We start from the raw sequence: 24,447 nt of genomic DNA, 5'->3' as shown, positions 1-24,447 counted from the left end.
GCGACGTTCAGAACGCTAATACCATCAGAAATGTTTAGCACGGCATGCAGGAGCAGCACATATTTTCGATGAGCACCACGGACGGATGGTGTGTATATTACCGTAGCGTCATTAATTTCGTCACATTTCACAGGCTCAAGAACAGAACTGTAAGCGGGGACAGCGATGTCGTCGGCAGCGAAAATGGGTTAACACCGTTTCTTGGGCTAGTTGGTTCCTACTTGTACTGTGAAAAACTGTACTGATATAAACACAAAACAAGAAGGAAGACGAGACACAAGCGCCTGTCTCGTCTTCTTTCTTGTGGTGTGTTTAGTTCGGTGTAGTGTTTCACAGTACAAGCGAAAATGGGCGCAGCTGGAGCAGAGGTTGTGTCTACGTGAGTGTCACAAAGGGGCAACAAATAAATGTGACCATTTGCGCAGTCGATGATGGCATGATGCGTGGACAAAAAGTCCCATACGAGGTTGATTTCATGGGAAGAGTGAGCGAGGACGACGAATTCAATAATGTAGGAAAGGCCTTGTATGATGAGCCGTGCGGTGCACGCAGCAACTGGTCGAATCTTTTCGGCGCTCGCGGTTCGTAATGAAATATCGGGGATCGGCGTTGTCACTCTTCTATGTTTGCGGCACACGTTGCAACTAATCACGGACTCCGCCTCACCATTGTCAACAAGCGCATCAACAGCAACGCCTTCGACGAAAACCTCAATAATGTTTACAGGGCTTGACACAGTTACTGTGGGCGCCATTCTTGCCTCCGGAACTGCGACGCCTAGTTTTCCGGCTGAAGGGTGGTGATCGGCGGGTCATAGGAGAGCGGCACCGACGGCGGGGAGATGGCGACCGGTGGGCATATGAATCGGAACGTGTCGGAGAGTGATGCGAAGGCGGACGACCGGACTCAGCTTCGGCAAAAGGTACTTCGTAGGCTGGAGCGCGCCCGCAGTCATAAAAGCGGGACCCAGGTGCGCGGCACCGCCACGGATTCGGATTGCGGGGACCGGTGTGAGGCCGGCGAATGAAGGCGTGGTTTGGGGATGCGTACGTTATATTGGCGTTTCGGGCGGTGGGCGGCTTGCCATTTCGGCGTACGTCAACGGAGCGGCCACCATAGGGGGTGGGTTGGTACTTGGCAGGATCTCGGCAACTTGTTCCTAGATGACACGCTGTAGAGGAGGCGACAGAGATGAAGAATTGGGCCGGCAGGTAACCAGGGACAAATGTCGAGTCACCTCTTCCCGCACAAACTGTTTTATTTGCTGGAGAAGCGCCTGGTTATCCTGAGCAGCACCGGGTAGATCCAGTGTCGATAGTGTTTCATCGGAGGAAATGACACGGCGTGCAATGAGACGCTCTTTGCGGAGCTCATCATAGCTCTGGCACAAAAAAATGACGTCAGAAACGATTTGGGGGGATTTGGCGGCGAGCATGTGGAATGCGTCCAATTCCGTTCCTTTGAGGACATGCTTGATCTTCTGTGCTTCAGTGATAGATGGATCAAGACGTTCACACAGGTCGACAACATCCTCAATGTAGCTTCTGAAATTTTCACCTGGCTGCTGGATACGAGAACCCAACCGTTGTTAGGGGCGAAGTTTCCGAACAGCGGGGCGGACGAAAACCTCCGTGAGGATAGTCATGAGTGCTGCCCAGGTTGAGAGTCAGCTTCGTGGTTTCGGAACCACAAGCTGGTGACATCACTTAAATAGAAGACATTGGTGAGCTTAACGTGGTCATCCCACTTATTGTAAGCACTCACACGCTGGTATGTAGTTAGCCAGTTCTCTACGTCGGGGAAGATAGGTGGGTCGCGCTACCGCACCGGTCCCGAGCAGATGGTAGCACTGGGGACAAGCGGGCCAGACTGGGTCGTGGCGTCTGTCATGATGGTGGAGCCGGGTAAGGTTCGACTGCTGAGCTCCAGTTTGGGAACAGGCGACACCTCCACCAACTGTAATGAAGCGGTTTAGATGGTTCGCACAACAATATATTTATCTTACGTAGCAGCTACGACGGCCAGCGTTTACAGCGACAGCTCGAGCTTCGTCATCTTTGTCGTATTCCCTTCTTTATAGTCTTCGGTGCGCGACATCTCTGATTTCCTCTTCTTTCTCTTTCCCACGGGTCATGCATCTCTTTTACAATATATATATATATATATATATATATATATATATATATATATATATATATATATATATATATATATATATATATATATATATATATATATACCCTATTGCAAAAACCAGTGCCACTGGGAGCCAGCGGCCCAGCGCCATACCTGATTATGGTCCCAGTATGACGCTGGACACTGGGCGCACTGGGACGCGGCATACTGGGACGCTCCGCGCTGGCGGCACTGTTCTCCCGGAAAAAAAAAAAACGTGGGATAAAAACTAAAAAGTAAAAAGTAACGAAACAAGTTGGGTACATAAAAAAATATAAAAAAAGTAAAAAAAAAATAAAAAAAATTAGCGCACCAAGTGCGCCTCGAACTAGGTCCCTAGGTAGCTACCAATCACTAGCTCAGCACGCTAACCACTCGGCCAAGCCGAGAACTTGAGTTTCTATAAACATTTTTGCATTCTATGTCATGACCCGCATTTATAAGGTTGGGACTTCATGTTTCGCAGTCTACAGGCCATTGCTACCGCTCTAACAATAGCAACTTCTTGATCATTTTAGCTTGCTGTCTGCTCTCACGACTAGCAACTAATATTCTGGGTGCCTATGCGCGCTATTTTGTGCACTGGAATCATTTTAACATGTGGAGTTTGACATCGCTGGCAAATTTACCAACGCCGGCTCTTGGGTGGTGCTCTGCTACCGTGGGCGTAATTTTCGCTGAACACGGAGCTTTAGTAGAAGACTTCAAGGAAAAACGTGCGACCAAGCTTCAATACCGGCAAGCGCCTCAGCGATGACCCTAATTGCCTGTAACTAAAACTTATTTGTATGTAAACATTGCGGGAAGCGTTGCGATGACCGAGGGCTCGGCTGCTTGATACGCAGAGTAAAAAGGAGCGCAAAAGCTTGAGAAACACGCCAAATATTATGTATTACAAGCGCTGTATGTTGTTGCTTTTTCTCTCATGGACCCATCGCTCGGTAAACTACTCTCTTCCTCGTTTTAGTTTTTCTTTCTGCTGTTGATACTGGGCCGTGGTGCAGGCTACGCTCGCCTGCGATTGAGCCCGCATTGAACATTTTGGCTGTAATCATTGTGTTAGAGTGCCCTTAAGATCAGCTGTGAAGTTGGTTATGCATGGTAGCCCACATTATTCAATTCCAGCTTTAGTAGTGCGTTAATCGTCAGTCTGTCATGAGATCGAGGCGCGGCGATCGTTGTCGCTCTCGAAACGCTCGAAACGGCCTATCGAAACATGGAAACTCTAGAAAAAAGATACTGCCTTTGTTTTCTTACAAATGCGCAACGACTTCGCAGCAAAAGGCGCTTGCTTGAACCATATTTTTCATATGCCCCCCGATGGTCGATTTCGAGTACGCTGTTGCCCTGTTGGCCCCTGAGGGATGCTACTCCGGCTGACGCCGCAGGCCGCACCGGCTATACTGGGGCACTGGGACCAGTGCGGCCCAGCGCACATACAGCACTTCTCCCGGATGCCAGCGACACACCCAGCGTCAAAAGTCTAATCCCAGCGTTTTTCTCCCATCGCACCAGTGCAGCCAGTGTCTTCCCGTTACTGCTCCAGTGAATATCGCAGACCTCCAGCGTGCCCAGCAGATCCAGTGCAAAACCAGCGCGAAAATCTTACTGGTTTCGCAATGGAGACGCTGGTTTTTGCAATAGGGTACACATATATATTCAATGTATTTTAGCATTTTGTCTCCCTGAATACACATGGACTAAAAAATCGTTTGTCGAAATTCTGCTCTTAGCTGGGACAATATTTTTCTCTCACAACAGCAGGAATTTGCAATTTGCCGAACAGAGACGCACAGGGGTGAACGCTGTATTCAAACTTCAGTTTTGTCGCTTTAAATTGGCAATAAATAGGCTAGTTTTCAAAACACTAAAAGCAAAATATAGAAATATAATCACATGCACTCTTGCACATGAACAACAAGAGTAAAGAATCTGAAAGGACACCATTAGTATCCTGTGGTTGAAAATAGACTCCTTTCGCTCACAAAACTAAGGAGGGGCTGCCTACACATGCTTCATTTTGCAAGGCTATTTGGGTGGCTTCTATAACTATTTAATTAGGTTCTCGTGTCCTTGCCCACAAAACAATATAGTTTGATCAATGCAATGAGGGCAAGTTTTACTTTCAGACTCTCTGGGCCTAAAGTTGATATTCCATTTAAGAGTGTTGGATAAATCGTTATTTTGTTCTTTCAGACGATCAGTCAGTAATCTCATCTGATCGACGTACTGTTTGCCGTATAAAGAAGGGACGCAGCGCTTGAACCCGTCTCGTCATGCAACAAAATGGTATTGAACTTTTGTTAAAATCTTCTGCGGTGTGAAGTCGGCGTAATCTAGTTACCAATATTTAGGGAACCAGAAATACCTGCAGAGGATTCTGTCAAATTAATGTGGCGGAGCACAGGCTGGTGAGGCGATAAAACGTTTGAGAAATCGCTTACCATGCCCAAATTGGCTGCGTCAAACGAGTGATATGGATTGGGCGGGCGCACAACATCCATTTGTTTCACATCAGGTAGAAAACGTGTAGAGAGAAGAACTGTGTGAGTGGTGCTTATTCCTGCGATGTCAGCATGCCTGTGGTAAACGCAGGCCATCTTAATTAGCATCAGATTATAAAACATTTTTGAATGCATGGAACTGCATAGAAGCACATTTATTATTTCAGAAAGTACAAATTTTTTAGCGAAATAATATTTTCAATTATTCTATTCCTTTTCCATAGAATTAACTGATGAACACGTGAGCACTAAAAACAGCATAAGCGGAACATTAAAACTGACAACAAAATTGCTGATGCAGTAGTGATTTTTGTGGTTATAAAAGTAAGCCCGTACCCGTCAGAGAAAGCTGGATATATGTTTGACGTATAGCTTTCTAGTTGTAAACAGCACTACAAATATCAATCTGTTCGTGCTCACGCTGTCTCGAATTAAGCTTTACATGAATAGGACCACCATTAAAAATGGCTATACCCAGGGATACGGTGGAATCCTGGCCGCTTTTCGATGAGAGTTAAAATAACGTTTCTGAGTGCAGTGCGATTTGTGTGCACGTTATACAACCACGGGCTGTCGAAATTTTCGCAGCCGTTTGTGATAGCCTGATCTCTTTGGGATGTTATGTCCCTACTGAAAAATCGTGTATAAAATTTGTACAGGAAATCGTATACAGGTTTGCTGCACAGGATCTGGGATACAGAATTTGGGGCTATTTCAGGAAATTCCTGTACTGCCCTGGAAAGTCCGGAATTAAACCGCGCAGAGCTCTGATATCGGAATGGCCTGTATGGTTGACGGCTCTCGTTTCCGGAAAGGAACGCGTCGCCAGAATGGAAAAAGCATGCAACAATATGAAATAAAACTACTGCATTTAAAATAATAAATAAAATAAAACAATAAAAAAAGATTTTACTAGCAAGTGCGGAATCGAACTTCGGTCCTCATAGTCATCAGACATGCACCTTAACCACTACTCTACCGCTTTTTTTTTGTTTGTTGCCGGTCATCACCAACACAAAACAAAACCAACAAAAACGCGCTACAACACAATGCTCACAGCACAGCGGTTACCACAAGCATGACACTTAATACAGAAGCCGGCAGGCTCACACGAGTTGCCTTTGTCAAGTTAAAATTCCTTCAGCTCGCATACTGGTTCGACTCTTGAAATCCAGTCTGGCACAGTGGTCTTCAATTTGCGCATTTCAACCAATGCGTGTATACTCTCGCGTAAGTAGAGCCTTGCAGGGCGGGCGTCAGGGTCACAGTGAAAATCCGCCATTCTGGACCGCCATAGACTGTGCAGGCCTATTAGCATAACCGTATCAAGTGGAATCCCATCATTATTTTCAGTTGGCAGGAATCTAATCCCGTATGAGTCTAATGGTAATTCTTCTTTAACAGTTCGTTGCAGCACATCCCAAAAGTAGACGCCCTCCCAACAGTGCAGAAATACATCGTCTTTTGTCTCTGGCTGTTTACATATTAAGCAAAGTGAACCCCATGGCAGATAAAAGCCCTTGCTTTCAAAAAACTTTTGTACCGATAATGTTCCTGTATGTAACTTAAAGAAAAACGTCTTTACCCCAGGAGAAACTGGCATTCTTTTGACACGCTTCAGTACGTCTTGACCTAGACGGCCGCTATACAAGGCTCTGTACACAGGAACAGAGAAGAAGTCGTCACAAACAGCTTTATACAGGTTCTTCTTTTTCACTGAACTTAAGTATTTTGTCGAGGAGCGAGCTGACAGAATTCGAACACTGCTGACAACCTCTTTGAAAAAACTAGAAAGACGCCCTGGCATGCTTTCCGTGTCAACAACGAAATTGGGCAACGCCCGCGCGAGCCTCACTTGGCACACAGTGCGCAAAAAGGGGTCGGTAACGTCGCGAAAGAAAATAAATCTGTTTACAAGCTGTCGCACGAATAAGTGAGCAAGCCCGAGACCTTCGTCTTTAACTGGCCGGAACAGGTTATCCCGACTACATCTTTCCCAGCTTGCTGCCCATACAAACACAGCAAAGATTCGGTGTAGCTTTTGAACACTCAACCTAGAACAATGAAGTGCTTGCATGACGTACCACACCTTGGCAACAAAAAATAGATTACACACAGTGGCTCGTGCAAAGATAGACAGCGGCACTCCTTTCCACTTGTCAGCCTTCTCCCGTATTTCCTGAACTTGGGCACGCCAAAATGGTTTGCTCTCTTCATAGAATTCTAGAGGTACACCCAGATACTTCACGGGTGTTGCAACCCATGTAACGCTGGCAAAAAAGTCAGGCGTTGATGTCCGCGCCCCGTGCCAGAAGCCAAGACACTTTCCCCAGTTTACTCGACTTCCTGTGGTCGCACTAAAATCTTTTACAACTTCAACTGCGGCGCGAATACTTTCTTTGTTCGCACAAAACACTGCTACATCAACAGCGTACGCCAAAAGTTTGACCTCAGACATGTACAATTGAAAGCCCTGAACAGATGGATTTTGCATAATAGACAGGCATAAAGTTTCGATATAAATGCAGAATAGAAGAGGGCTGAGGGGACAACCCTGACGTACCGAACGCCGCACATTTATGGGTTCCTCTAGTACTTTATTAACAATCAATCGCGTTGTGCAATTTCGGTACGCTAGGGCTACGCCCTCTCTGATAATAGAACCAACATTGATAAAATCCAATATTGCAAACAATGCATCATGTCGAACACAATCAAACGCCTTTTCTAGGTCGAGCTGAAGAAGCGCGACCCTCGCGCAAGCAACGTCACAACATTCCAGCACGCACCTCGCCTTATGAATATTTGTTGTAATGGACCGGCCCTTTATACCACACGTCTGGTGGGAGCCAACCATATGTTTTATCACTGTCTGTAGCCTGGCTGCCAGAACTTTCATCAGTATTTTGTAATCCACATTTGTTAAAGAAATAGGCCTGTATGACGTCACAAATTTAAGTTTCTCTGTTTGGTTTGACTTAGGAATTAACACTGTGTGTGAGGATGCGAACGAAGGAGGGAGTGCACCAAGTTCATAGCCTTCGTTAAATACTGCAGCTAACAATGGGGGCAGATCTAGCTTGAATGCTTTATAAAAGGCTGCGCTCAAACCATCCGGCCCAGGCGACTTTCCTAGGTTCAGATTATCAATGGCGCGTTCAACCTCGTCCTCAGAAATCGGCTGCTCTAACTTTTCTTTTGTGGTGGCATCCAGTCGTGCAAGGAGGAAAGAAACACCTGCTTGAACGTCTCCAACTTCATGTCCCGAAAAGCAAACAGCTCCTGATAATAGTCGTGCAATGTCGTTCTTATCTGTCACGAGGCTTCCGTTCCATTCTACTTCGGTTATGTCATTTCGATGAGCCTGTGCTTTTTCAAGACCCAGAGCCCGCTTAGTGGGCGTCTCGCCGGCGACTCATCTTTCGGCCCTTGCGCGAGCGAGCGCTCCTCGATATCGGTCCTCGTCTAATAATTCTACTTTTTTTATTTTTCTGATGTCCTCTTTGTAAACCCCCGGCTCCTTCCACTCCTGCGCTATTAACTTCTTTAATATCGATCTTAGGCCTGCTTCTTCTCGCTTTTCGTTATGGCGAATACAGCTGGCTCTTTCTATCGCTTTCATTTTAATTTCTTGTTTCCACAGTTCCCATTGCTCCCCAGTGCTGCTGTTAGGTAGTTTATTTATTTCATTTAGCTTCTGTACAATAATTTCGTATAAGTTATCGTCTTCTAAAAGTTTGGAATTCAGCTTCCAAAGCTCCTACAGAAATCTTTTGCTTGGGCTCTAGCTCCTATAGTGCATTTTACCAGCCAATGATCGGAGAAGGACATTGGGATAACATAATAAGTTTTACACTTCGGTGTCACATCCAACGATAAATAAGTTCGGTCAAGTCGAGCATGACTAGAACTCTGAAAATGTGTATTGCATGCTGTGTGCTCCCTCCAAGCACTCAGCAACATCCTCTAATGAAAACTCTGCAATCATCTGCAACAAACAATCAGTGCTTGCATCTTTAAAGGGGCGGTTAGAGGTTTTGTCTCGGGCGCTTAAAACACAGTTGAAGTCACCCATAATTATCAGCTGCCTTGTTGAATCTAAGTATCGATCGATGTTTTTAAAGAAAATGAGCCTGTCTTCAGCTGCATTTGGTGCATAAACGCAGAGAATGTGCCATTCACTGTTATGCAAAACCAGGTCACAAACAATCAACCTTCCGCACGTAGATGAAATCACGGTCTGCACTATAAGTCCTGGCAACCATTTGACAAGAAGAAGGCACCCAGCCGACGTGCCCACTGCGTGACTAACAGCCACTTCGTACCGCGACGTGAAACGCTGCGCCAAGCTCCCTGTCTCCTCCTCTCCATCCACTTTAGTTTCCTGAACTGCTAGCACGTCTATGTTTTGCTCTGTTAAAAGGCGAAGTACTTGGCTTTGCTTCATTCTACCAGCCAGCCCTCGGACGTTGAGCGTTGCAACGTTCAGACACTGATCCATCGCCATAATCATGCATTAGGAGGAGGCCGGGAGCATGACGCTTACCTTTCACGTCTAGCATGGCGCTAGACGTTTCCAGAATGCCCACCTCCCTCATCTATTATGGGCTCGACTTGCTGCGAGGGTAGCTTCTCCTCGGGCCTCCTGTCCGCCGCGATGTTGGGCCGTGGCTTGAAAAGAGGTCGCCTGTTCAGGGTCGCTTTCATAGGCGGCTCATCGTCGTTCTTAAGGGTCTGCTGTTCGCTCCCGTCTCCTGCCTTGGTATGCGGGCGTTTAGGTGCGCTGCCGGCGCTCGTTGACCGAACGCTGTGTCGCGTAACAATGGTCACCTTCGTCGCAGGCTCCAAAGAACCTGCGTCTTGAAGGGGTGTGCTCTTGTTCGCAGACGCCGCTGGAACCCCGGTTGCCGACTTTCGTTGTTTTCCTGTGTCATCACCCGCCTCTTTGCCGATAATGGTCGGTGCTTCTACGTTGACGGATGCCGCAGAGGTTCCCACGTCTTCGCTTCCCTTTGCTGCTTCTTCGGCCTCGACAACATCCATTACATCTTCAGGCGTCTCCTCTCTGAGAGCGGGCACTGTTGCCGCAGCGTAGGTGCGGACACAGTCAACTTCCGTGTGTCCAAAGCGTCGGCAGCGAGAACAACGCGGTACTTTGCACTCGCGTCGTACATGGCCACAACCATGGCAACGTAGGCACTGCATAGGCCTTTCGGGAACGACGACGAAGGCCAGCTCACCTGCTACCCTTATTTGATGGGGCAGGTCGTCCGCCTTCATCCCGGCCTTCAACTTGAGAAGTACTGACCTCGTTGTCGAGCCTTTCTCGCTGACACCCTGGACGTGCCATCGTTCTCGAGTGACCTCCGTCACATTCCCGAATGCGGCGAGAGCCGTGCGAATGTCCTCATCTGCGACGCCGTGTATCATCCAATGTAGTCTGAGTCGGACTTGCTGGTCTTGAGGGTCAATAATAACACACCGTCGGCCCTTCACTTTCAGCTCTTTCAAAGCCACAATACGCTTTGTGGCTTCAGCAGTCTTGAAAGTGAAAGCCCACACGTGATTAACCTGATACGCCCCCAAGGCTACAACCTCGGCGAGTGCGTCGGACTCGGCGAGTGCATCCCGAAAGTCCTCTACGCGGTAGGGCCTAGCTCGAACGTCAGCATGCAAAAAGCCGTGTTTAATGCAACACGTGCTGTGGGCAGCTGCGGCAAAACAATCTGATATTCACTATCTTCACTTACATCGGACATGTTACCGCGGCCAGCCTGGGCCGCTATTGCTGCTCCGGTGGAGCCATGATCCTGCGTCCGAACACGCCGGTGGCCGAAAATACGCGGGTTATAGTTACAGTGGTTATTATTCAGTATATGTAGCTACTTTTGCTCTTTCGTACTTTGTATATTTTCCTTAGCTGTGGAATTTGTGGCCGTAATTCACCGATAGCCCTTTAAATATGCTTAATATCTTTGCAGGCTATCACGAAAGTTCACAAATGTGCCGTATCTTTATAATGCGTCGCTTTATTGAAGGCTAACCTCAAGATATTATAATTTACTAGTGCTGATGTGTTTTTCATCGTCTACGAACGCTTGTAAGTTTTCCTACATACAGAGATATCCGGTGCACTAATACTTGTAATACTGGGCGTTTTAGCTTCACGCGCTACCACCGGAGCATCGATGTCAATGAATACACTTCCGACTGAGCGGATTCATTATGTAAACATTCGAGAACGCGTCGCCCGGTGTGCGGCTATCTGCGCATCTTTCGATGGTCAGCGATGTTTGTTTATTTTTTCTCGAACAGTTTTTTTGTCATCGCTAGCGAAACGATACGTTCGTGCTTCCACTTTTGCGTTGAAGGCGGCAGATCTTCAGTCACAGATATGAAGACGCACCGCAAGATCGTACGAGCTGCAGCGACTGTTGTACGCGCAAAAGCGACGCGACGCGCGTATATGCTTGCTAGCGCACACTTCGACGGCTTCGCATTTTCGAGGTATTTGGGAAACGAAGCGTGCCCTTTACATACAGAATAGTTGTATAATATGTTTGGTATTATGTTTATTTAGTGCGCTGGCGTGTCCGCAATGGTCATTCTGGTCGAGCTTCGTCGATCGGCCCGGCTTCGGTTCAGAAGCGGAATACTCTGCCCGGTATCAGTTCCAGAAATGACGCGTTCGTCCGGTTTCTGTTAAATTGATACAGGCTGAATCGCAAAGAAACCGCGCGGAGCTCTCATTCCGGAAATTCCTGTATGGTCCGTGGCCCTTGTTTCAGAAAAAGCTGAGCGCCAGGCTGGAAAAAGCATGCAGAGCTATAAAATAACACCACTACACTTGAAAAAGAAAAGGAAAGAAACGGAAAAGAAAAAAAGAAAAAGAAACACAAAGAAAATAGAAAAGAAAAAAAAATGCACATGTGATTCGAACTTCAGTCTTTTCAACCAGCAAGCACTCACTTTAACCACTACACCACGGCTTTTATTTTTTTTCATTTCCGAAGTATACATGAACAACAAATGGTCACACTCAATAAAAAGTTCAGCTGCCCTAGAGCTGACGCGTGTGAGGTTAAAATTGCTTCAAGGTCATCCAGAACTTCTGCCCACTGTGGTGGGTCAGGGAGCGCGCAGATACATTCCCGTAGATAAACAACACTTTCAACAAAATTTTCACGTACGCTGCGAATGTTAATATCTTCATGCCTTACTTGCATTCGTGTTTTCCACAAGCTGTGGAGGCCCAGAAGCATTATTAAATCATAGGGTACGTCTTCGTTCTCCACCGGTAAAAACCGCATGCCATAAGGGTTTAGTGGCAGCTCTTTTTTTAATTTTTCTTTGTAGCACGTCCCAATGAAATACTGCATCCCAGCAGTCTAATAATATGTGTTCGATTGTCTCTGGCTTCTTGCAAAGCTGGCAGTTTGTCGTCCAAGGAACATAGATTCCTTTTTCGTGAAGCCAGGTTTTGACGGGCAGAGTGTTCGAGTGCAACTTAAAAAAGAACGTTTTGGCAGCCGGTCGAACTGGCATCCTCTTCGCTCGTTTTAAAATATCCTGCCCTGGGCCTTCACGGTAAGACTCCCGATACAAAGGTGTCGCCAGCATGATTTCCACTAAGTCCTTATACAGCTTTGTCTTGCCAACACTGTACAAATATTCAAGGGAAAAACGCACGTCTAACAACTTCTAAGAGAGAACTACCTCGTGCAAATATCCTGTGACAGCACCACGCATGATTTCACTTGAGGAGACAACAAATCCGGGTAACAGCCTTTGCAGCCGCACTTGCATGACTGTTCTTCAAAAGGTGTCATTTTGGTCACGAAGAAAAGAAAAGCGCGATACCACTTGGCGCAGAAACAAATGAATCAAACCGACTCCTCCGCTTTTTAAAGAAAAAAAAAATAAATTCGTTCACCTCGTCTTTTCCCAGGTCGAAGTCCAAAGAAAAACCGCAAACACACGATGAATTTTTTGAATGGCAGTTCGTGACGCACATAGAACATTCATTACATACCATATCTTTGAAATCAAAAAAACATTGCAGATGAACGCGCGTGAAAAGATTGACAGTTGCCTTCCCTGCCATGCTTCCGCTTTCTCTCGCACTCTATTTGTTTCTTCCTTCCAATGTAAGCTAGGATCGCGATAACATTGTAGGGGCACACCCAGATACTGCATTGGCAAGGAAGACCATTGCAATCGGGAGAAAGAAGCCGGTTCAGCATCCCATAAGCCGTGCCAAAATCCGGAGCTTTTTTCCCAGTGAACCCGACATCCAGTCTGGTCACAAAACTTTTCAACAACGTTAACCGCTTCACAAATGCTCTCTCTGTTTTTACAAAATATTGCAATGTCGTCCGCGTATGCAAGTAGCTTCACATGCGCCGACTGAAGCTTCAAACCCGAGATGCATTCATTATTGAGAATGGCCAAGCATAATCGCTCGAGATAGGCTGCAAAAACCAGAGGAGAGAGTGGGCATCCTTGACTCACCGAAGAACGCACTGCGAGACTGTCAGTGAGATCGCCATTCACTATAATACGCGTCGAGCAGTTTGCGTACGCCATTCTCACTCCCTCCACGATTACCGAGCCCAGAATGCTCTAGAATGGAGAAAAGGATTTCGTGCGATACGCGATCGAACGCTTTTTCCAAATCCAGCTGAATCATGGTAACCTGACTTCCAAGCGTGTCTATACATTCCAGTACGGTTCGTGCCACTACACCACGGCAGGATACGTTGGTAGGGGCTATATTTCTGCTTATGTAGTCGACATTGCTCTTTCGTAATTTGTGTATTTTAGTAGTGTAGAATTTGTGGTCGTAATTGAACAATCGCCCTTTAAACACGCTGAATCTTTTTCCTGGCTATCACGAAGGGTTATCCGTGTCCCGCATCTTTACAATGTATCGCTTTCTTGCAGACTAACCTCAGAATGTCACAATTTACTAGTGCTGATGTGTTTTGTCGTCTTCGAAAGCACGCAATTTTTGCTACATATAGATATATGCGGTGCACCAACACTTGTTATACTGCTTGTTTTAGCTTCACCTGCTGCCAGCGGAGCCGCGACGCCAATGAATTTACTTCTGACCAAGTGTTTTGCATACGTAAACAATCGAGGAAGTGGCTTCCGATGTCCGGCTGACCTGTGCATATTTCAATGGTCAGTGATGTGTTTCATTTACTCTCGAGCGTATTTTATCCTCGCTAACGAAACGCTACGTTCTTGCTTGCACTTTCGAGTTGAAAGTGACAGATCTTCAGTCGCAGATATGAAGATGCACCGCAAGATCGTACAAGCTGCAGCGACTGTTGCACACGCAAAAGCAAAACGCAATGCGTGTATGTACAGCCTTGGTCAAAAAACTTAAGGCCGCTGCGAACAGCCCGGGAGCGGTTGCTCTCCGCTATCGCGGCGCTGCCACCGCCGGCGCGCTTCGCCGCTCGCTGGCGCCTAGGATAAAGAGGGCGAGGGAAGCATCTCTCTCGCTCTCAAGCATCCTTTGATAACAGCGCTCAGGAAAAACTAGTGCGGCGTTCGTTCTGCCCGCTGCGAGCTCTTCTTGCGGCCGCCGTGATACGGCGCTTCGTGCGAGTAAATGCGGTGGCCTGAGCGAGATTCCAGGTTTCTATGCAGCGCATTAAAGACCATTTGCAAACCTCTGGAAGTAAGCTTCTCTGCACAGCGAGGACCCCTTTAACATGACGGCCGAACCTATTTTGGGGGCAGAATTTTGGAGCAGCGCTGGAGACGTCTTTTTGCCGCTTTTCGATGGAGGCGAAAAGCAAGGCGCCTGTGTGCTGTGCGATGTCAGTGCACGTTGAAGAAACCCAGGTGGTCGAAATTTCCACAGCCCTCCACTACGGCGCCTCTCATAACCTGAGTCGCTTTGGGACGTTAAAAACCCATAAACCAAACCCAACCAAACTTCTGCCCGATTGATAGGCCGCGCCGCAAGAGTAAAGGGGATTTCGCTACTCAGGAAAGGTGACTTTCGATGTTTTGCAAAGGGTCTATTATGTAAAAATTATCCTAATCCGTGCAATTTCCGTGCAATTACCCTACACATTCCAGGGCGAGAGTGCTCACATTATGCTTTTAGATCTGCATTTTGAATACGCTTCTCAGTGCTCCATAGCGTTGAACCAGGTTGTATTTATAATCTCACAGTATACTCTCATAGTGTATTTATAATCCCATAATTCATTTACAAAGGAGTAGGAGCAGTAATTTTGACAACAATGGCTCTCTTCGGAAAGGACTTGTAACCACCATTACTATATTTCAAATACGTAGCGGTGCTGTCGTTTTTACGGGTCCACTGGAAGAGGTATTTCGGATATGGTGTACTCAGGCGTCGATCGTCGCTACGAGAAATGGCTTCGAAAGGCAGCTTTTTTTTTTTAAATTGGATCACCTAGCATCTTTTCAAGTAAAGTAGATGTCTTTGCTAATTGTCAATCAAACATGAGGGTAAGCTACAATGTCTCGAAAATTAATGCCTTAAAAACATGCCCCCCTTCCACCTCCCCCGGGATTTCGTCGAGAGATGCAGGTGACACTGTGAAGCTTATGCTTTTGTTTGTTCGTTTGTTTGTGGGTTTTAACGTCCCAAAGCAACTCAGGCTATGAGAGACGCCGTAGTGGAGGACTCCGGAAATTTCGACCACCTGGGGTTCTTTAAAGTGCGCTGACATCGCACAGCACACGGACGCCCCTCCGTTTCGCCTCCACCGAAACGCAGCCGCCGAGGTCGGGATCGAACCCGGGTACTCTGGCACAGTAGACGGGCGTCTTACCACTGCACCACCCCGGCGGGGCGAAGCTTATGCTTTCTTGATTAATTTGACACATATGACATTAATGATGACAAATACGAGCTCTCATAATGGTTAATAGTTAATACAAACAGCGCCAACAGTCAGACACAAGACAAGAAAGCACAGGACAAGCGCTGAACTCACAACTAAGCCTAAGCCTTTACTCCAAGGCCCAGAGAAAAACGCACAAGAAGAAAAAGAAGCAGTCACCTGAAACAGACCCTGGGTTCACCTGCTACATAAAAAAATTATTCAAAAAAGAAACCTCTTCACTTGAAAGAGACACTGAAGTCTTGCTGACACACTTAATGTCCTTCGTAGTAAAATATGCTTCGACTAGTTCCCTAGTCAACTTTTCTTTGTGGCGATACAAAATCCTAACTTGGTTGAATAGGGGCGCACACTTCTTTTCTTTCTTCATTGCTTTACAGGAATGGCAATGGGAGACTAGAAAGGTTGTCTCCTTTCCACTATCCAAGTTATTCCGGTGTTCCATCAGTCTCTGGTTGATACAACGCCCTGTTTTTCCTATATAACAGGCTTCACAAGAGAGTGGAATTCTGTACACAACACCAACTTTGCATCTAACATTATACAGTATAGCATTCAACTGCTGAAGTCAGATCTTAGCTACGATCCTCGCAAAGTGCTCGTCTTCGAGCATACACAAGACTATACATTGCGCTGTCCTTTTACCTTGGTCTCAAAAAATAATAACTGATGATTACGATACTCGGAATAGCCGAATTTGAATGCGGCGCGTTTGACAGTGGTCGCCACAGACCACCCCCGCTCATACAGCATACGCCGCAAATGACATGATTGCCGGCCGGGTGGCTTCTGCTTCGCCATCGTATCGTTCGCGCTGCGCTCGCTGCACTCCTCAGTAAACTATGAGCAGATGATAGCGCGCCATGCAAGGCCCATAGCACCGTAGAATTGACTTCTTCTATCCCTTTCCTACACGTTCCTCCTCGCGCTCTTCGCTCTCTTATCTGTTATATCGGCGCAACGCTTATCAAGCTTGCTGCTGTCTTGCTACTGTGTGCCGCTTGGTTACTGTGTGCCGCTATCTGATGTACGCAGTCATGGTTCGCGTGTGCGACCGTAGCGCTAGCCAATAGCATGCCTCGGTTGCACCCAGGCTTCCTTTATAAACCGAAGCCACTGAATCCTTGTTGCTTGTATGTTCGTGTTGCTGTCCGAATAAAGTCTTGCCTTCTCGGCGTCTCGGAACAACATGGCGACGAGGATGGGATCGTTCAGGAAGAGGCAGTGACCAAGCCTCCTGAAGAAACGACGACGACGCCACGGCAAGCGGGAACATCAGTGATGAACACCACTCTGGGATCGTTGGGCGAGTTTTGCCCGGACTCTGGCAATTTCGACATCTACGTGGAAAGGTTTGACCTGTACGCAACAGCCAACGGAATAGACACAAGTAAGAAGCTGCAAGTCTTCTTAACTGTCCTTGGTGAAAAAGCTTATGTGACTCTGTGTAGCCTTCTGCTGCCGAAGAAGCCCACGGAAGTCAAGTACGAAGAAGCTACAGATGTTCTCCGACAGCACTATGCACCAAAGCGGTCAGTGGTTACCGAACGGTATCACTTCTACCAGCGAAAGCAAGAGTCGCACGAAAGCCTGGCACAGTTCATTGTCGAGCTGAAGAGACTGGCTGCCACGTGCTCGTTTGGAAGTTTTTTAGAAGAAGCGCTCCGGGATCGACTGATTTCTGGAATGCGAGCGGATTCTATCCGATGCCGTCTTCTTGCCCTGTCTGATGATGAAGTCACCTGGGAGCGAGTTTGCAAAATTGCTACTGCCTTGGAGACTGCTCAGAAAGACACCAGAGAAATGCTACCGGAGGGGTCAACCACCAGTCCGGCGGACATCTGCTGGCATCGGGATTCCACCCCGCAAGGCCAGCGACACGCGACAAAGGAGGAGGCCCCTAGCAACGAGCAGCGTGCCCCGCAAAACGGCCCAAGGAAGCAACGTGGGAAAGCCACTGTTCGCGTCTGTCATAGATGCGGCGGACTGCATACGCCTGTGAGTTGTCCTTTCCTCAGAAGTATGTGTTTCAAATGCTCGAAGCCGGGTCATGTAGCAAAAATGTGCAAAACAAAGGTGGTACACAAAGTTGAGGAGCCCTTGGCGGAAACTGACTTGCTTACAGTGTGTACGACGAACGAAGTTCACGGCTCACCGCCTATTGTGCTTAAAGTAAAAGTAAATGGCAAGAAGATACCGATGGAATTAGACACGGGAGCCGCTGTGACAATAATGTCTGAAAGAGACTTTGATGAAAATTTACCAAATTGTCCATGTTCGAAAGACGACATACGTCTAGGCGTATATAACGGTACTTCACTCAAAGTGAAAGGCGTAGCAAACGTCAAGGTGTCTTATCAAAACCGAAGCTACGATCTGCCTCTGATAATAGCAAAGCAAGAAAATGGAGCTCGCATGCCGACGCTTTTAGGTCGCGATTGGATAACGGCACTAAAAGTTGACTTGCACAATGCTGTTCAGCAGTTGCAACGTGACGTTGATAACGTGCCGGATGGCAGGCAGATGGTAGCAGCGGAAGCCGAGAACAGGTTAAAACGGCTGTACAGTGATGTGTTTGAGCCAGGTTATGGTTCTATTCAGGGATTCACTGGTAGCATCAAAATGAAAAACGATGCGCAGCCAGTTTTTTGTAAGGCGAGACCAGTACCATATGCATTGCGCAAACAGGTGGAGAATGAATTGCTTGAACTTGAGAAGGCTGGTGTGGTGTACAGAGTGAGGCACAGTGCGTGGGCTACACCGCTAGTGATCGTCCCAAAGAAAGCAGAAAAGCAGATTAGGATATGTGGGGATTACAGAGTGACTGTAAATCGGGATATTGAACTCGACCACTATCCACTGCCTCTGCCAGAGGACATATTCGCGTCATTGGTTGGAGGGACCGTGTTCACTTTACTGGATTTGTCTAAAGCTTACCTGCAGCTTGAGCTGGATGAGCAGGCACAAGAATTGCTGACGGTGAACACGCACATGGGACTGTTCAGGTTCCGGCGACTGCCATACGGAGTGGCAAGCGCCCCTGCAATGTTTCAGGCCGTGATGGACCAGGTGTTACGAAACATACCTGGAACTGCCTGTTACCTGGACGATGTGTTAATAGCAGGTAAAGACCTGACGGAGTGCTATCACCGTTCCGAGCAAGTGCTACAAACGCTCAGTAAACACGGCATCCGGGTAAACCCAGGGAAATGCAAATTTTTCGAAGAAAATGTTTGTTACTTGGGACATGAGCTAGACAAGCATGGCGTACACCCAACACCAGAAAAAGTAAAGGCGATTCGAGAAGCGCCTCAACCAACTAACGTGACTCAACTAAAGGCATTTTTGGGTCTAGTAAACTACTACGCCAAATTTTTGCCTGACCTAGCAAACTTGCTAGAACCTCTTCATCAACTGTTGCGCAAAGGCAGCACATGGAAGTGGTCGAGCCAGTGTGACGCATGTTTCAGACGGTGTAAAAATTTGATCAGTGAAGACATGGTTTTGGAACTGTATGATGTAAAGAAAGAAATACAGCTGACATGTGATGCTTCTGCTTACGGCCTAGGCGCGGTGCTGTCGCACGTGATTGAGGGCATAGAGCGACCGATTGCGTTCGCATCTCGATCAATGACTCCTGCCGAGCGTAATTACGCGCAGGTGGAAAAAGAAGCTCTTGCTGTTGTTTTTGCAGTAAAGAAATTTCATAAATATCTGTATGGGCGTAAGTTCAACGTGATCACAGATCACCAGTCGCTCACCGCTATTTTTGAGGCAAAGCACCACACAAATGCAGTCGCTGCAGCTCGCGTGCATCGCTGGGGAATTTTCCTTGCAAACTACAACTTTCGCATTTTGCACAGAGCAGGAACAAAGATAGCCAATGCAGATGGCTTATCACGCCTTCCACTGCCTGAAGCCAGTGACGAGGCAGAAGAAATATTTTATTTTTCGCCCGTTAGTAAACTCCCCTTAACTGCGAAAGATATCGAGCGGGAAACTGTGAAAGATCCAGTTCTTAGTACTGTTCGTGAAATGGTATGGCACGGATGGCCGCGTGCTGCGGTTTGAGCTTTCAGTCGATTGCGGCTGTTTGGTGTGGAACAACAGAGTCGTTGTACCACAGTCGCTTCAAAGTGAAGTTATGTGCTTGTTACATGAACAACACATCGGTATCACAAAGATGAAAGCACTTGCGAGGTCAGTGGTTTGGTGGCCACAGATAGACAACTGCCTCGAACGAGCAGTGAAGTAGTGTGAAATTTGTCAAAGCACCAAATCCGTGGGGCCACTAGCGCCGCTTTCATCTTGGAAGTGGTGCACAAGCAGTTGGGAGAGGGTACATCTAGACTTTGCTGAAAAGGAAAAAAAGATGTTTCTTCTAGCTGTAGATTCCTATTCCAAATGGTTGGAAATAAAAATCATGACGTCAACGACGGCGCAAAGCACGATCGAAACGGTGCGCTCGTTGTTCGCAAGTCATGGCCTGCCGATAGAGGTTGTCACAGATAACGGGCCGCAGTTTCGTGCAAAAGAATTCGAGGAGTTTCTTTTGACAAACGGGGTCAAGCACACGCTTACTCCGCCATATCATCCTCAGTCGAACGGCTCGGCAGAACGTGCTGTCCAAACAGTAAAACAGTCGCTGTTGAAGCAATTGCTGGAAGACCAGAAGAACAAAAGTTCCAGATCACTGCAGCACAGGATAGATAACTTTCTGTTCGCTTACAGAACAACGCCGCACACATTCACCGGCCAATCGCCAGATGAACTGTTCTTGAGGAGGAAGTTGCGCACAAGGTTATCTTTGTTGAAACCGAATCTGCAAGATACAATAAATGCCAGATCTCAGAGGAATGTTCGCAGTGCAAACAAGCGAAGGAGTTCACCTCGATCATTTGTTGTTCGCGGTAGTGTGTTTGTGCGTTCAGTGCGTGGGGAACAGGTGAAGTGGCGTCCAGGCAGGGTCGTGGATGTGAAATCGGCAATGACATACCTTGTGGTTGTAGACGGACAGACGCGATTTGTGCATGCTGATCATTTGCGACGTTCTTTTGGGAAGCCAGCTGTTGTAAACGAAAGTGATACAGATTTGCCCCTTGCAAGTGACTTGCTCGAAAGTGAACGGTCTCCTACAGCTGCCTCGAGCCAGCCAGTGTTGGATCAGAGTGATTGTGTTCCACTCGCAAGTCACGCCCAAAGTGCCTCAACGTCGGAACAAACTGATGCTGGGTTACGTGTGCTACCAAGGCGCAGCGCTCGTGACAAGCGGAAGCCGGATCGTCTGACGTATGATAGATTCTGATTTTGTTGGAGGGGAAGTGTTATATCGGCGCAACGCTTATCAAGCTTGCTGCTGTCTTGCTACTGTGTGCCGCTTGGTTACTGTGTGCCGCTATCTGATGTACGCAGTCATGGTTCGCGTGTGCGACCGTAGCGCTAGCCAATAGCATGCCTCGGTTGCACCCAGGCTTCCTTTATAAACCGAAGCCACTGAATCCTTGTTGCTTGTATGTTCGTGTTGCTGTCCGAATAAAGTCTTGCCTTCTCGGCGTCTCGGAACAACATTATCGTTCTGACTTTTGTTGTTGGCTTTAATCTGCCATGTTCGCTCTTTTTCATTCGCTGACCCGGCTCGTTTTGCTGGTTGGTGAAACCGGCGACAATGGCAACGGCGACGGTGCCACTCAGCCCACCAACGGGCAACACAAAGTTGTGCTGTAAAATGATTTGCTCATCACAGTCAAGCGGCGAACTCGTAGTTGTCTGTCGTGCGTAGTTGTGGTTCGGCATCTGGGAATAAAATCATCGGACACGCATGCGCAGATTCGTATAAAAGAAGTCAAAAACATGACGCCGTCTTTTTCTCCTGCCAAATTATTTTGTTTTTGCGCGCCCGCTGAGTACGCGATAAGTTCTCTTCGACAAGTCAGAGGCAACCCGTCCACGCATCGGTTCGCTGCCGTCAAGAGAGGAATGGTGCGAATCAACCACGAAAAAAGGCTTAGAATAATCAGTTCAGTTCAGTTCAGGCGTTCAGTCGTGTCCGACTCTTCGTGACCCTATGGACCATGTCACGCCACGCTTTCCGGTCCCTTAGAATAATAGGCCTTGCTATTGGAGGAATGAGCCGACGGAATATCGCCAGGACCGTGGGTTGTAGCAGATGCTCTGTTGACCGCATTGTCTGTGCTTATCGAGATGAGGGACGCGTTGAAGACGCGCCACGAGGAGGAAGGCCTCCTGCTACGACAGCTGAAGAAGATCTGCTAATCGTGGCGGCAGTCAACTGCGATCCGACGCTCAGCCTCCAACAGCTTCGACGAGAGCTAGGATTGGCAGCGTCTATCCCAACCATTCGCCGCAGGCTACACGCAGCGGGGCTTCGTAGTCGTGTTGCGTGTCAAAGACCTCGACTCACTGAGAGAGAAACAGCAGCCCGTCTACAGTTTGCTCGTGAGCATCAGGTTTGGGGTTCAGACGAGTGGAAATCCGTCATTTTCAGCGACGAGTCGACGTTATTCACCCGCTGGGATCAGCAACAACGTGTATGGAGAATTGTCGGGACAAGGTAAAAACACCTTTATATGTTAACAAATTTCATAATGACTGCTCAAATGTATCGGTCGAGTAAAATTGGTATGAGCGTGAAGTAAAATACTTTGACTCCAGACGTCGATTAAATTCCGTTTAGGGATTCTTCTGCGTATAAGGTTTTGAGAATGCATTTTAAATGATGTGAGTGTTCGAGAAAATGTTCGAATTGAAACAAATGGTGTTTAACAGATACCGGAAGAGTGAGCCTGTGCGGCCCTAGAGAACGTGCTAGTTAAATGGATCTTGAAAGGAATAATAATCATTTTGGACTTTCAACCAGTTGTTTCAGATTGAATCCCAGTGTTCTAAACTCGTTTTACCAATTCATTTGTTCCAGATATGAGCCAAGATATACCCAGCAAGTTGCTGCCAGTGGACGATGTGGAATCAGCGTGTGGGGAGCTATTGCTCATGATGGACTTGGACCGCTCCGTCGCATCGACGGCATCCTGACTTCATATGAATATTTAGACATAATTCAGCAGGTGTTATTGCCCTATGTTCTTGAGGGACCGTTTCACGACGGTCTCTTTGTCTTTCAGCACGACAGGAGCCCTGTTCACACGTCAAAGTAAGTACAACAATTTCTGGCTAGCCTCAGCTGCTTGGCCCCTTGACGTCGCGAGCGAAGTGAAAAAACAAAAAGAAAGAAAGGATACATATGAAACAAGTTTTATTTTTTGGTTTACAGAATTATGTTTCAAATGAACTTAAAGAGAGGTTATTGCGATTTCGGCAGCTACATTATTAAACAGGGTGGACAAGTTATGATCAATAAAACCTAAATTATTTAACTAATCAACTGTATATTGTTTTCTATAGGAGCCAACGTCAAAATTAAAACTTGATGATCGTCATTATTAAATGGGAGCGCTGTTTTCCGGTTTCCAGAACTGGCCTTGTAGCTCAAATTATGTGATGTCAAAAGTACGCGTTTTCTTTGGCCACTAAAGTTCACTTTCCGCGTTGTAGTTATTTAGTATGTAAAAATGTTTTATTAGTAAAATCTTTGTTCCTGCATTTTATTTCATTGGCCCGACCACCCCTTTTTTTTTAGGCTGGTCCGCTCTACTTTGGATGATCTTGGCGTCCAAACATTGGAATGGCCACCCAAGGGAGCGGATATTAATATCATCGAGAATGTCTGGGGCCTGATGAAGCGCCGCATCTCGCGGCGTACTCTTCAGGCCGAAACAAAGGAGGCCCTTTGGGCTGTCATCCACGAAGTGTGGGAGGAACTCAGGAGTGACAGGAGCCTCACGTCGCGTTTGTACGCCTCGCTTCCAGGACGCATTCAGGACATAGTCGAGGCAGAAGGCGCCTTCACACGTCATTAGTGTCACCTTTCGTTTCGAAAGCTTACACACGATAGATTCTATTTTCTCTTAAGAACTTTCTTTTATTCCGCCGTACAAAATAACAGTGATCTTTTCTACTTTTGTATTGTTTGTGAGAAAAATAAAAGCACCCACTTCTCATCTCTGCCACCATCTTCTCAAAATTTTCTTAAAGACATAAGAGTAGCAAAATAAGTCGTTTCAAGAACCTACTACGGTGTCGCAACACTGTTTTGGTAGTCTTGCAACCCAAGTAATTTTGGTTTAATCGCAATTAAAGAAATTGTATTCCTAATACAGAGTATGAGAGCGAACCTGCAAAATGGTCTGCCAATATAAATATAAGACACCCTGTAGCCCTTCGGTGAGCTCTATGTTAAAGTATCCCTGTAGGACAAACCACCATCCGCCTATCTACTTTCACTGCAAGGCAAAGGCCTCTCTCATACCCAGCTGCTTAACCATGACTTTAACCGGCCAATTGTGGCCAGTTCCCTTTTGCATACTTATCTCGTTTGCCCGCGTGACTTTCTGTCACCCCTTTGCTACCCTTCCCTTCTCCTGGAACGCACTCCGTTGCCTTAATCGGCCTCCAATCACCCTACTATTTCGAAGCGTGTGCTGAACGTGCCCATTTCTTCTTGATTCAGTTATCTGTAATATTTTTCCTCCTGCTTCCTTCACAAAAAAATGAATCAAAGTAGACGAGCAGAATACAAAAATAAAAGAAAAATTACCCCTCCTCTCCGCCCTTTCCTGCTATATTGCGTTGTATCAGATTTCACGGCTGCTCAGGAAGCATCTCGCCCAGGCCATCGCATTTACTCGCAACAACCGCCGTATCACAGCGGCCGCAAGAAGAGCTCGCAGCGGGCAGAACGAACGCCGCACTAGTTTTTCCTGAGCGCTGTTATCAAAGGATGCTTGAGAGCGAGAGAG

The 24,447-nt window shown here is 47.1% G+C and overlaps 1 protein-coding gene across 1 annotated transcript; it reads left to right on the top strand.

The window, feature by feature from the left end:
• Positions 1–16,432: 16,432 nt before the first annotated feature.
• Positions 16,433–23,508, top strand: LOC146187831 (uncharacterized). Its single transcript, XM_084604927.1, has 5 exons — positions 16,433–17,875; positions 18,518–18,698; positions 22,509–22,615; positions 22,714–22,742; positions 23,229–23,508. The coding sequence occupies exons 1-5, from the start codon at positions 16,649–16,651 to the stop codon at positions 23,506–23,508; spliced, it is 1,824 nt and encodes a 607-aa protein (XP_084461053.1). The 5' UTR covers positions 16,433–16,648.
• Positions 23,509–24,447: the final 939 nt, after the last annotated feature.

This window comes from Amblyomma maculatum, chromosome 5, assembly GCF_055883805.1.
Source record: "Amblyomma maculatum isolate TAMU_Amacu chromosome 5, ASM5588380v1, whole genome shotgun sequence".
NCBI lineage: Eukaryota > Metazoa > Arthropoda > Arachnida > Ixodida > Ixodidae > Amblyomma > Amblyomma maculatum.
The sequence above is the reverse complement of the archived record's forward strand: the minus strand, read 5'-3'. Positions and strand labels throughout refer to the sequence as shown.